The sequence below is a fragment of the Rhineura floridana genome, chromosome 1 (genome assembly GCF_030035675.1).
Source record: "Rhineura floridana isolate rRhiFlo1 chromosome 1, rRhiFlo1.hap2, whole genome shotgun sequence".
Classification (NCBI taxonomy): Eukaryota; Metazoa; Chordata; class Lepidosauria; order Squamata; family Rhineuridae; genus Rhineura; species Rhineura floridana.
The window spans coordinates 184,954,271-184,969,031 of NC_084480.1; the positions used below are offsets into that span (position 1 = coordinate 184,954,271).

Genomic DNA, 14,761 nt, shown 5'->3' on the forward strand with positions numbered 1-14,761 from the left:
CTGTATGGGGTGAGAATATCTGGAATGGGAATATTTTGATGAGGAGCTACTGTTAGTGCTGGCAGAGCTTGGAAAAGTTACTTTTTTGAACTACAACTCCCATCAGCCCGAGCCAGCATGGCCACTGGATTGGGCTGATGGGAGTTGTAGTTCAAAAAAGTAACTTTTCCAAGCTCTGCTGAATGTAAACTAGCGAGGAGCCCCGATGCAAGCTGAAGGAGCCTCCGAAGCAGATCGTTCCTTTTTCCTCATTAATTGAAGCCACTCGTCTGTTCTCTCCCTCGCTCCCTGTCTCGCTGGAAGGCCTCAACAGTGCAGCCTTTCCTCCCCTCCCCAGCCAGCGCGCCAGTTTCTGCACATTCTGGCAGAGTCCCTCCCTCCTCCTTTCTAACGGGCGGAGCGGAGGACGACAACAGAGGCAGCCGGCGGAGCGTCAGGACCGCAGATGGGGGAGTGTGGGGTGCCGGCTGGAGTTCAGCTGCTGCTCCGCGCTTGTGACCAGGGTGACTGCGAGAGCGCCCGGCTACTCCTGTTGGGACCCCCGCCGGCCGCCGGGACAAGCGAAGAGGCGGCGACAGCAGCGGAGCCCGGCAACTGCGCGTCTGGCGGGGCCGGAGCTGCAGCAGACCTCCCTCCCAGCTCGGTGCCCGTGGACGGCACAGACGAGGCCGGCAACACGGGGCTGCAGTTCGCGGCGGCCGGGGGCCATGAGGAGCTGGTGGGCTTCCTGCTGCGTAGGGGAGCCTCGGTGCAGAGCCGGAACCACTGCGGCTGGAGCCCGCTCATGCAAGCGGCCAGGTTAGCCCGACGGGCGGGGCGGCTCCAGCTCGGCGGAGCAAGAGCAAACCCGGGCTGTGGTGGGCTGGGTGTCTCTAGCGCGCCGCCTACAGGTCAAGGTCGGGATGAGGTGACGAATGGGTCCGCTGCTGGGAAAACGTCGGCAGCATCTCTTTCTTGTAAAAGAGAAGGCTGTAAAGCTCAACACATGGGTGGGCAAGAGAATGAGTTTGAAGCCTTCCACAACCTGTACCCCCCCTCCCTTATCTCCCTTAGCGTATTAGTCCTGCTCTTCGAGCTCCTCCGGGAAAAAACAACCAAAGTGGGTTAGAAGTAATGGGAAGAAGCAAGGTGAAGGGAGGATTCAGGACTCGTCCCTCATTTGCCCATGCTGTGCTTTAAAAACCTTTCCTGTGGAAAGTTTTGCAAACTGATGAGAGGGATATTGATGCTTTAAATTAATAACAAGACATAAGTCTATGCTGTTAAATGTCTACTGTGACTCGAAGAGCTGCAATTCCCTGTTCAATGTACACTTGCTGCCAAATAATTTGTGAAATCATCCCAAGGTACTGAAGACTGTGTGTGAAATAACAATGAGCCCCAACTCATTGTTGAAAGGAAAGTCTATCCTAAAAATATTCCCTAATAGGCAAAATACCTTGCGGTATAAGAATGGTTAAAGAGAGAAGGAAAGCAAAAGGAGATAGAAACACAGTCAGAACCCTAAATGCAACAATACAGAGACTAGTACGTAGGGACAAAGAGAACTATTGCAATAGTTACTGTATAGAAATAGAAGAGGACAACAAAAAGTGTAGAACAAGAACCCTATTCCAAAAGATTAGAGAAATGAAAGGGAAATTTAAACCAAAAGTAGGGAAACACTGACTGACTGAGATGAAATAAAAGGAAGGTGGAAGCAATACACTGAAGGAACTCTATAAAAGAGATGCCTGGATGACAGATTGATTCATGGAGGAACCATATGATGAAGAACCAGAAATTTTAGAATGCAAGGTGAAAGCTGCTCTTAAAATACTTGGAAGAAGCAAATCACCAGGAATAGATGGCATACCAATAGAGTTGCTACAACTGAATCAGTCCAAATTTTGACAAAAATCTGTCAAGAAATATGGAAAACTAAACAATGGCCCACAGACTGGAAGCGTTCTCCCAAAGAATCCTGGGAAGTGTATTTAGTGAAGGGTGCAAAGAGTTGCTAGGAGATGCCATGTTCCCCTCACAGAGCTTCAATCAGAGCAGCTGACAAACCACTCTGGCCACTGGAGCTGTGTCAGTGGAATAGGAGTCTCCTCTCAGCATGCTTCACAAACTACATTTCCCAGGATTCTTTGGGGGAAGCCATGACTGTGTAAAGTGAAATAAAGGTCTTGTGTGGGTGTGGCTCCCTGATTAACCAATCCAAGCAGCTGTGAGTCTGGCTTTTAGAACACTGACAGTTGATTCTTACTGAGCATGCCCCAGTTTATCATTGAGTTCAATGCAAACTTTCTTATATTCATTAAAAACCAGACAGGCATTTTTTTAACTTTTAACCTGCAGAAGATGAAAGTCAGAGTATGGGGCAAGGTCAGTAATAGGATTACAGGCACTCTGTGAACATGGCTGATTTTTAATGAATTTCAACAGATTATGAGAACTCTGACAGAAAAAAGTCCAAAAGGGGGCTGGTTTTTCTCTGTCTCTCTTTGTACACTTTGAACTCTCAATTCTCTCTGAGTGTTTTGTCTATTGCCAAGAAAATTTAGAGGGTTGTTAAGCATTTCTGAGTTCAGGACTATAAACTATAAACAAGCTTATGGGAAGCATCAGAATGGCATGGGGGCTATTTTAAATTTAACATTGTGGAATGCAAAAAATCCATGCTGACTATGACTACAGTATGCAGCCACTCTGTATAATTTTCATTTCATATCGCAGTTTCACATATCAGAATCAAACCAGGCACATCTAAGGTTGCCCTCAGAGGTTGTTTCCATGCCTTTCATAACAGCCTGATACTCAGACCCAAGTTCAGATATTCAGGTCGCAACATCATCTTTTGCTTGGTGGGGGCTGTGGCTAGTGGTAGGAGAATGGGCCTGGCACCTGATGAGTTATGCTTTGCGTGAGCCGGGATGTAGTCGTCCAGGGTCTCAGGGGGTCTCAGACCCTTTACTTTTTTGGGAGCAGGGTCCCAATGTCTCCAGAATCCTATGAGCCAATCATCATGAAATGGAAGTGTGTTAGCCACAGAGAAGAGCCTGCTAACATGCTTCCTTGTCCTTTCCTGCTGATTGGAGCCAAACAGAGTGAAAGGGGGTGAGTCAGCCACTGAGAAGAGTCTTCTAACATGCTTCCTTGTCCTTTCCTGCTGATTGGAGCCAAACAGAGTGAAAGGGGGTGAGTCAGCCACTGAGAAGACTCTTTTTCAGTACCTAACCACTCTCCTCTTTCATGCTTATTGGCTCCTAAGAACATGTCTTGTTGTGGGAGAAGGTATTAACAAGGTTCTCATTCTCAACCCAGCAGCAAAAAAAGAGGGAGGAACATGGCTACGACTATCAGGAAGGGACCCTGCACTTCTGAATTTGCCGCTACACTACTGAGTGTGAATTGAGCAAGTTGAAAATATGATATATGCGCAATTTCTTTGATTTCAATTAATATTCTACTCTTCAAAATGAATGCGCAAAGACACTTCATAACACCTTGCCTTCTGGAGATAGATGCTCCTTATACTCTTTAAATCTAATCCCCCCCTGCCCAAACAGACATACTTTATTTGCAGTTGGGGCAGACCTTGGTTGAAAGACATGAGCACTGCTGACTTCACATGCAATTTGCAACTCAGTATTCCTTACAACAATAAAGTAAGGCTGATATTATTCCAGTACTACAGATTCTCAGAGTAAGTGAAATAACATTTAAATAACATGCAGTTTTTGAATTATACAGAACTCTTCCTCTAACTAGAAGTTCAAGAACAAATTTTAAGAACAGAAAAATTTCCTAAGTGTGGGGCAGGCTAAAACAAGAGACTGGTCTCATTTAGAGGGTTCATCATGGTCAGAATGAGATTTGAACTGGGGAATTATCTACTCAAAACTCATTCTCTAACCACAGTACTTCACAGTTTCTCTACATTGTTAAGGCAAGACTGAGTTTCTTAAATACAAAGAATGCAGTTACATCATTCTGGGTGTCATAACTTATCCTTATCTCATTTTTTCCTGATCAAAGGTTTGGACATCTATCCGTGTCTCGCATCTTGTTAGAAAATGGTGCTGACCTTAATGCACAGAATAAATTGGGAGCCAGTGTACTTACCATGGCTTCTAGGGGTGGACATATCAGTGTGGTAAAGTTGTTGCTGGAATCTGGAGCTTATGTTGATAATTATGACCATTTGAGTACTAGCTTGGATAACAATAAAGAGGAATTGCCAGCTATCACCCCTCTTATGGCAGCTGTCCAGCATGGGCATGAAGCAGTGGTCCATCTTCTGTTAGACTGGGGAGCTGACTGTAATTACACCGTGAAGACTATGGGCTGGACTCCCCTAATGTTGGCGGCTGTTAGTGGAAGAGTGAGCTTGGCCCAACACCTTATGAACAAAGGAGCCAATCCTGACCATCTGAATATGCTGCATAAAACACCATATGAAATATCTGTTGACTTCCAACATGAAGATATGAAGGACTATTTGGCACCTTTAACAACAGTTAGACCCCAAACAGGTATGTGCTACTTTCCAGTTGTTGTTGTTATGTGCCTTCACATCGATTTCGACTTAAAGCAACCCTATGAATCAGCGACCTCCAATAACACTTTCCAGTTATAGATCTCCCAATAGTTATTTTCTTAATTAGGAAAAACCTTGTTTACAAAAAAGAAAAAAAAACCAAGAATGAGTTTCTTGGTGGAACTGATGGCTGATAGCAAAGAGTGTGTCACTTGGGTCTTGTCCCTACACCCATAGGTCAAGGCCCACTACTAATGTCAGTGGAGAGTTCAGCTTTGGAGACAGAGTCTTCTGGATTAAACAGAGAAGGACCCATTGTAAGGCAAGGGCCAATCAAGCAAATGGAAGGATAAAACGAGGGCTACTAACAGTCCTATATCTCAGGCTCACAGAAACTTTGGGCCTACCCTCATAGGACCTTCTGGTTGTCATTACTGATTGTCAGCAAATTTTCCTCCAAACGCACATATATATCTATTGACATACTAAATAGTTTTGTTGCAGTAGGAGAGTAATTAACCATATTAATTATAATAAATGTTGATTACAACAAAATTTTAGTTAATGTAATAAATATATAGTTAACTAGAGATCTGCAGTCAAAGGTTTGCAATTCCTGGCCATGTGCAACTCTCTTTTCTGCCTGATCTCTCTCCCACTTTTCCTTCTTTCATAAGACTCCTCTCACTGTCTTTCTCCATTTCCCCTAATTCTTCTGGACCATTACCCCTCTCAAGTCTTAGGGTTCCATTTCTATGCCCCCTTGTTGCCTTTGGCCTGCTGAATTCTCATACCCCAAACTTCTGCTTTCCTAGACTCATGCATCTTCTTACTCCGCTCCCCCCTTTCTTAGACTCTTCAATCTGCCTTTCCTGATTTGAGGATCTCTGAATAGCTCAGCCAGGGCTTCACCAAGGTCACAATAGCAGCCTTACAGGAAGTTTAAGACATTTTTGGATGGCACTCATTTTCTAGATCTATTTTATTCAAGAATCTGACATGATTTTGGAATGGAAACTACCTTGGTTGCTCTGTGAGATGACTTGCCAAGACTAGGACAGGGGAAGTACAACCCTGTTGATTCTCTTGGACCTTTCAGCAGCCTTCAATACCATTGGCATAGTATTCCTCTGGACAAGCTGAGTTATGAGCAGAAGGGACTACATTATTGTAGTTCTGCTCCTGTTTGGATGTACATTTCCAGAAGGTGGTGCTGGGGGATTAATGTTGTGTCCTTAGGCAATTAGTGTTCCCCAGGGCTCTATTTTATTCCCCATGCTTTTTAACAGGAACTTCCGGTAGCTGCTGGTTCCGATGAGAAGCTTTTCCTTTGTGCTCCAACTAAAAGCTTTAAAATCCTTTATCTTTCCCTGACTAACGGAGCCTAAAAAGACATAAGAGGGCCTTTGAAGATTGACCATCTGTGGGTGCTTAAGTCTATGTTTAAAATTCCTTCTCGGCTAAGATAAAGATAACAAACTGACTCTCACTGTAAGCCGACACCGAAAATCGAGAGGACAACCAGGGAGCCGGACAAAGTGCTTGTTAAAGCAAAATAATTGCTCTTTTCTGCTGATACAGCCCTGAAACTAAAGGCAATTTAATTCTAGGAAATTTTTATTCTAGCCTTGTGTCAACTGATGGTATAAGGGATTGTATAAGGGTTTGTAAATCCTTTTTTTTCTCTCTCTCTCTCTCTCTAAACGTACAACTCGGCAATTTCCTGCTCCTGACCTAATTAGTGAGTGTTTGTATTCAATTTAAGTCCTCTACGATTGATCCTTGATGATTTTTACAAGGAAAAAATGTCAAGAACTAGGTATTTCCCTAGTAGAAGAGAAACTTGTATCTCCGATTAGACAATCCAAGATAACTCACTTTTTCCAGGCTAAGATGGATGGTTCTTATCTGCATTCGGCGCCAGGATCTAAGACCGAATTTAAAGCTAACATCCAGTCTACAAGTCGACATGACTGGTCGTTAGATCGACAACTGCAAATTAATCCACCCAAAGAGGACCTGCAAGCTAGAACCTTAGCTGAGGAATTACAAGATGCGGGATTTAAAGGTCCCCTAAATTCTAGGGATGAGGACTTTCCTTCAGAAATAATAACCATAGATTCCATAGCTGAGTCCCAGGAGCCTAGGAATCCATTGACAGAAATTCAGATTACAAATGATGCCCAAAACCTGCAGATTGTGGACGGATCCACGTTAACAACATGGGGCTGGGAAATGGCAGTATCAACAGAACTGGGACAAATAAAGGCGTATATTAAGGAAACGAACAACTTATTAAATACGTTGATTGGCTCTATAGGGCATTTTCTTATCGGAAAAGCTACACCCCATGATATGTTGGAGAGTGATCATAACATTCAAAAAAACCCCTCCCAGGGGCTCAAATTGAATGACAGGGACGTTAAGACTAAAAAGGTGGCTTTCCAGAGAGGAAAAAAACTGAAAAAATCAAAGAACATTAAAAATTTTAAATCAGCTCCAACAAAGAAAATGAATTTTAAGCCTTTATTTAAATTATTGGAGTCTACATCTAAAAGCTGCCAAGCCTCTCGACTGGGTGGGAAAGAAGCATCATCGAAAAGTACAATTCCTTTGTCAGAGTAAACAAAGCCCCCCTCCAGGGGCAGCTAAACCCGACATTGAGAGTGTGGTAGAGATAACAAATAGTGTCTGCTATAATCAAGCCAATGATAAATCACTTGATGCATCACTGACTCCAACTAGTCGCAGGGAGGATACAAATTGGAAGCTACAGCTAGTAAGAGATAAGCTAGCAATTTCATTTTTATCGAAGATAACGAAATTTAGAGCAACTTCTTCGATAAGACAGTTTTTCATTACCTACCTAGAGCGTTATCTGCCGCACATACAGTGCAGAAATTGTATTAAACATGTGACCTATTTGTTCTCTAATGACTTTGAAAGACGCACTATTTTTACAGTACAATCATCATACCTGGCGGACCGGATTTACAAAATCAAAGACACTCTGGTTTCGCAAGGCATCCTAGTGAATCGATATTTCATCAATAAGGCCTCCCCTCAACCATTGTTTAACTTCCCTCCCCCACAGTTGGGGAAACCGGACCAGGGAAGGTTGGCTCCTGCTACTAACCAGAGATCTCAAGTACGCCCATCTTCTTCCGCCTTGTCAAGCGGCCAGCAACATTTAGTTATAAAAGTTTCTTCGGAGTGTAGGCCTTCAAGACAGGTGGACTTTGTCCCGGAGGAGCTCCTCCTTTTGGAATCATATGACTCCCTACCGAAACTCGAACAAGAGGAAATCATCAATAGATTAACTCATCTGCTGCAAAGATTAGCAAAAGGAACTCAAGATCCTAAGGGTGTGAAACAATTATTAGCCAGGGACAATAGTCTCGATTCTCAATTAACAAGTCCGGTTAATAACCTTCCCGGTCAAATGAAACAATCGAGCAAAAATAATAGCTTCTCATCATCTGACAATGATATGATACCTCCAAGTCTACTATATCGTGAATGGGTCCAGATCCCCAGGAAGATGGCGAACAATCCAACTTGGCTAGAGATGCGTGAGTTACAACCGGAGGAACAGGGTTCCTTGGATGAAACATCGAGGAGTAAAGATGTTGCCCAAAAGATGACGATCCTACCCGCACAGATTATTTTGAATGTCAGCACACTCTATCCAGAAGTAAATATCATCACTCCATGCCCATGACAAGGGCCAATAACATCAGTTATCTCAATGGATACAATGACTACGCCCAGTCCCCAAAAAGGATTTTACATTTCTAGAGGCAGAGAAAGGGACTCTTCCTTTTCCATCTTATCGTGGAATATAGCTGGATGGAAGAGCAAGATGGCTGATCTGGCATTTATACAGTTCCTTCAACAATTTGACATTATTTTCCTTCAGGAAACGTGGTTAACTGAGGGAGAGTCCCTTGAGATTAGGGGCTATAAAACTTGGTTAAATCCAGCAATCAAATCCGCTTTTAGAGGTCGCGGACAAGGGGGATTGGCTATATTAGTTTCCACCCATCTAAATGGCCAAGTAATAGATCTGAACCCCCAGGCCTCGTCAGTCTCTCTAGCGATGGGTATGAAGTTCCAGGGCCTACCGCCGGTCATAGGCGTAAATATCTACATCCCCCCGGCAAATTCTAGCTTGCCAGATTCTTCCTGGTTAGTGTTAGACTCTTTTCTAGAAAGTTTACAGGACAGGTTTCCATCCTATGAGCTCCTCCTAGGAGGTGACTTTAATGCCAGAATGGGCATTAATTATCCTATAGGGGATGATGGTTTGACAGGTCCCCTGGAGGGCCTTCCATTTTTAAACAGATCAGCGAAAGATCGAGTAATTAACAAGTACGGCTGTGCCGTTTCAATTAATTCAAAAATTCCAACTGGTATGTCTAAACGGCTCTCCATTAGATATTTCTAAAGGCTCTTTTACTTACCATGCAAGGTCCGGGGCCAGCCTAGTGGATTTCTTTCTAGGCTCCTTGCTTTTGGTAAACAACGTTAAAGAACTTAATGTCTTAACCAGGCCTGAAAGTGACCATCTCCCCCTAAGGTTAACCTTCAAGACCGCGGCAAATAATAGATCTGATCTTGTAAAGGCCCCTTATTTAGACCCTGAATATGGACGCAAACGATTAAAATGGTCGCAGGAGATAGGGGAAAAAGCTAGCCTTGTTCTGTCAACAAACTATTATGCATTTACGCCAACTGGCCTTATCTGACCCACAATATAGCTTAAAACTATATGAGCTCATAATTGCAGAACTCAGTCCACGAATTGAAGATCTTACTATGGCATCAGTCTCCCCCTATCCCAAGACCTGGTATGATAAAGAGTGTAGGATGGCTAAGAAACAATTGACTAAGCAAATTAAATTATTTAGATCTAATAACCATCCGGTCATTTTTCATCGGCTAATAATGAAAAGAAGAGGTTATAAATCTCTTCTCAAGAATAAGAAACAATCTTTTTACCAGGAAAATTGGAGGGTGCTGGCAAAAGCTGCCCAGAAGGGGAATGAGATAGAATTCTGGAAAATGTTACAGGGGAACCCGAAACCAGCAAACTATATAGCCTCCCCCCCCATAATGAAGGAGGAGTGGGAAGCTTATTTTAGTTCGATTTTTGGATATCTCCTGTCAAATTCGGCCTGTACTTCTGAGAAGCCGGTTGATCTTCCGTCTTGGCCTCCGGTTACTATCGAAGATATTGAGGGGTTAGTGTCCTCCCTGAGAGCAGGAAAAGCCCCCAGAGAGGATTTGCTCCCTCCTGACTTTTTTATTCAAAATACATCTTGGTGGGCGCCTCTTCTTGCCACTCTTTTTACTTACATAAACAATACTGGAGTGATTCCACAAGGCTGGTTAACCAGCATAGTGGTCCCGATATTTAAATCAGGAGACCCTACTAAGCCAGCAAACTATCGACCCATAAGCTTGTTAAACGTATCGTTGAAGCTGTATAGTCGTTTGTTGCTGAACAAATTAAAGGAGTGGGATGAGATAGAGTCAATAATACATGATGAACAAGCTGGGTTCAGACCCAAAAAATGCACAATCGACCAGGCATTTATACTCCATCATTTAATAAGGAAAACTAAATCCAAAGTCTTCTCATCCTTATATATGGCCTTTGTAGATTTTTCAGCGGCTTTTGATTCTGTTGACCGAGAGCTGCTGTGGCAAAAATTGGCTTTGACAAACATAGATCGAAGATTGCTCTGGTTGATTAGAGCTTTATATCAAACTAATGCCATCCAAGTCCGCCTAGGAAATAAAGGTACCCTGTCTGCTAAAATCCCAGTGTACAAAGGAGTCAAGCAAGGGTGCTTATTGGCTCCCTTTCTTTTTAATTTTTTTATAAATGATTTAGTCGATACATTATCATCTCCTTTTTTTCCTCCTTCTATTGGCGCGGTAAAAATTTCTATTCTGCTATATGCAGATGATGTAGTTCTGTGCTCTCTAACGAAAATTGGACTCAAACGCATGCTCCACAAATTGGAGGAGTATTGTCAGTTGCAGAAACTTAAGATCAATCATACTAAAACCAAAATTATGGTATGTGGTAAAGCCAGGAAAGTAAAGAATAATTGGTCACTAAATGGGATCCCTATTGACCAGGTATCTTCTTTTAAATACCTGGGTATTTTTTTGTCTAACAACCTATCCTGGACCCCTCAGCTAAAAGCAGTGACCTTAGCTGGAACACGCGCCCTAGGCTTAGCAAAAAGGTTTTTCTTTACCAAAGGGGGTCAACTTGTTACGCCAATGATAAAAATTTTAACAACTAAATTTCTCCCCAAAATTTTATATGGTGCAGAATTATGGGGATTGACAGCAGGAACTAAATTTGAGTCAATTCAGAACGCTTTTATGAGGTTGGTGCTAGGTCTTCCCCCGGGGACTCCGTCAGCACATCTTAGAGCTGAGCTGGGATTACCCTCAGTCACGGCACGAATTGATCTAACTTACTTACGATATTGGATCCGAATCTTGAACAGCGAAGATTCAACCTTGGTTAAGAAATGTTGGTATGATCAAATGCTGCGGGAAGGGTGGGCCATGGAATGCCAGTCACTATTCTCCAAATATGATCTTTCCCCAGCTAAATTATTGGAACTAAGCAAAGCAGCACTTACCAACTGGGTTTATGATTATGATGCTGCTCAGGACCGTGCGTCCATAGTGTTGGCCCCGTTCTCAACCTGGTTCCCATATATTAAACTGAATCATATGGCAGCAAAGTACCTAGAAGTACTTGATAGAGCACCAATCAGAAAAGCTTTTACTGCATTACGGTACCAAGTAATGCCCACAGCCTATCTTGATGGCCGTTATCGTGGCATACCAGTGACTCAGCGTCTCTGTATCTATGGCTGCGATGCAATTGAGGAGATCGTGCACTACTTACTCCATTGTCCACTCTACGACGATCCCAGGAGGAAATTTTTATCTCCATTTTTAGATATTTTAGTACATAGTTCAGATAGTGAGAAGGTAATCGACCTTTTAATGGATAATTTCGATTCAGTGACCCGCGCAGTCGCCAATTTTGCATTGGCTGCACAAAAACTGAGAGATGCCTTTGTGAAACGAATCATATCCTGAAAAGACCTTCCTTATTTTTACATTTGTTTAGCTGTCTAAACCAACTAGAGGTTTTGTGTATATATGTATGTATATGTATGTTTGGTTGCACATGGCCTATGGCTAAGCTTGCAATAAAGTATTCTATTCTGCTTTTTAACATGAAGCCATTAGGAGAGGTTATCCAGGGATATGAGCTGAGTTGTCTCCCTGTCCAGATGACACCCAACTTCACATATCCTTTTCATCTAATCCAGATTGAGGCAGAGGATGTTCTAAACCACTGCTTAATTTTGGTAGTGGACTAGGTGAGGGCAAATAAAGTGAAACTCAATCCTGACAAGACAGCAACTGTTGTGGAATGTCTAGTCTGCCCAGTTAAATTATTTTTAATATGCTTTGGATTGGATTGCATGCACACTAGAGGAGCAGATTTGTAGGTAGGAGGGCGCTCTTGGATCTGGCACAGGTGGCTTTTATCAGCTCCATCTGATATACCAGTATGACTATATAACCTTGTGAAAGTTATCCATGTTCTGGTGACCTCTGGGTTGCTTCAATGTGTTGTACATGGGGCTGCCTTTGAAAACAGTCCAGAAACTCCAGCTGGCCCAGAATAGGAGAACAAGAATACTAATGGAGACTGGTACTTATTAACATATTACACCAATGTTTTGTCATCTGCACGGGCTTTAAAGAGGTTTCTGAGCACAATTCAAAGTGCCGGTGTTAACCTTTAGAGCTGTAAATGTTTGTTTCCCCTGGTATACCCATGCCTGGATTTTGAGCTCTTCATTGGATACCCTTCTCCAGGTTCCTCTGTCTGAAGAGGTGAGTTGGTGGTGGCATCCTAATTATGTAATACCCTCCCCAAAAGGTTCATCTGACCCCAACAGTAAGATCTTTTAGGCACCAGGTGAAGACCTTTTTATTCTCCTAGGACTATTAGAGCTATGCTTTTGTCCTTTTAATAGATTAGTTCTGCTGGGTTTAAATGCTGTTATGCTACTTTTAGACAATAAATGGATTTGATTAATTCTTAATATTTTACAGTAGATGATTAAAAGTGTTACTATTTTAAAGTTTTAATTGTTGGGATTCTGTGTAAACTGCTGGGAATACTTTGTTGATTGGGTGGTCAACAAAGTTCTAAGTATGTTTACATGATGTACATTCAACTAAAAAGTTCATTTCCTTTAATAGAAATGACCGCAATTGTTGTATACAAAGTGGTCCTCTGTGAGGAGGTTCCTCACTCACTATAATGGATGGGCATCTTATGATCTGTAGTACTGTCCACTACCATAAAATATATGAGGATGTTTCTGGAGTCAGGGAAGCACCATGTGATCTTCAGAGCTCCCACACTTGCAAGGAATTGCTGGATCAGAGCATTTGGGCATGGAGTCTTTTTCAGCCAGCTACCATAATTGATGGGTTTAAATCAAGTTACTTTCAGCTTCAAGTCTTTGCTTTTATTCTGTTTCTATTCTATTTTGTTCTTTTTCTATATTTTAGCAATCTTTCTCTTTTCAAAATCCTTATACTCTGTTTTCTCTGTTTTACTGAATTATTTTCATGACAATAGAACTCAGAAATTTCTTGAATAAACTTTCATGGAGTTTGAGGAATGGAGGACATATTAGCATTATGTCAAGGGAGTAGATGTGCTGGGGCCACTTCTGTAGGAAGGTACGTAAGCAGTAAGGAATACATCCAAAACCATGATCTAAGGAAAGAACTGTAGCTCAGTGATAGAGCACTGCAAATGATATCAGGTTAAACCCTTGTCATCTCCATGTAGGGGTGGAAAAGAGACCTCTCCAAAATCCTGAAGAGCCGCTACAAATCAGTATAGAGTGACAATACTGAACAAGATGAATCAATAGTGTCACTCAATAGAGTGCTGCTTCCTGTGTTTTTGATAGCAGAATCTGGACAACAGACTTATAGTAGAGAAAAACCAACCTGCTTTATGTAGCACAGCCTTCTCCCAAGCTGGTGCCCTCTAGCTGTTTTGGACTACAACTCATCATTCCTGGCTGTTGGCCATGCCGGCTGGGGCTGATATGATTTGGAGTCCAAAACATCTGGAAGGCAGTAGGCTGGGGAAGGGTGATAGATCATCAAATCCTAGCATATAATGGGCAGCAATCTGGTGCTGGTAGCCAATATATTTTTAACCTTTATTTCTTTCTCTTTCAGCTAGCTCTTTAATTCTTTTCATCCCTACAATCAGAATTTCTGCCTTCTTCAATATTCGTGTTTCCTCTCCTTCTCTCCTGCCTTTTCCCTGATCCAGCAAGTCTGACATCTCTCTGGCTTCCTTAGTACAAAAGATGAGTCTCGGGAGTATAGGACTAAAATGCCACATGGGCTGCAATCATGCTGTGCTGGTTTCTGGTAAGGCTTGTTACGCCTTGGGAAAGGCACATCCCCAATAAATCCAGAGTGTTTCTCTGTACCCTTCTTCAGAGCATCCACATTTGTGAGTCCTCGTTGACCTAGGCCCACAAATTTCTTCTGGTCAGACTGCACATAGGATGCAGCCATAGGCAAGGCTGCAATGGTGATGAGAGCTGAGACTGGAGTGGCCCTTCCAGCTCCTACCTTTCATACTTCCTAAGATTAGGGCCAGAATTTTAGCAGGAAGGAGCTGGCTAAAAAAATATACTTAGGCACCCTGGGAAATCGTATCCCTGTGCTCCTTTTGGTCAAACAAAAAGCACTACAGCTCTTTTACACAGCCAACAGTCAAAGCCCTCAGAGGCCAGGAGAGAGAGAGGGACAGTGATACCCAACAGACCTGGCTTCAGTGATGAGCATCATCATAGAACACTATCCGATGTTTTTCATTCCTTTTGCTTTTGATAACTTATCAATCCAAACACAAACGTAATATTCTGCACTAAGGTATTTGCTTGTTGTAGCACAAACTACAACTATGTTATAAACTATACATTTTTATTCCTCCCCTGCAGATAAACAGAAGAGACAACCAGATATCTTCCATGCTTTGAAAATGGGTAAGGTCTTTAGAAATATTCTAACATGTGTTCCTGGGTATGGTAACTACAGGTTTCTAGAATCTTACTAGTGACGTTGGAGCCATAGTTTTGT

General features: G+C 42.6%; 1 protein-coding gene across 3 annotated transcripts in view; it reads left to right on the top strand.

Annotated features, from left to right (window-relative positions):
* Window positions 1-212: 212 nt before the first annotated feature.
* Window positions 213-14,761, top strand: part of ANKS6 (ankyrin repeat and sterile alpha motif domain containing 6) — a 46,891-nt gene continuing 32,342 nt past the window's right edge. The window contains exons 1-3 of one of the 3 annotated variants that reach the window (XM_061589057.1): window positions 213-798; window positions 4,024-4,520; window positions 14,623-14,667. In XM_061589057.1, the coding sequence (XP_061445041.1) occupies window positions 446-798; window positions 4,024-4,520; window positions 14,623-14,667 (895 nt within the window). In that variant the 5' untranslated portion in view covers window positions 213-445. The remainder of the gene's footprint in view (window positions 799-4,023; window positions 4,521-14,622; window positions 14,668-14,761) is intronic. The other 2 variants (XM_061589037.1, XM_061589048.1) reach the window with 2 other exon arrangements.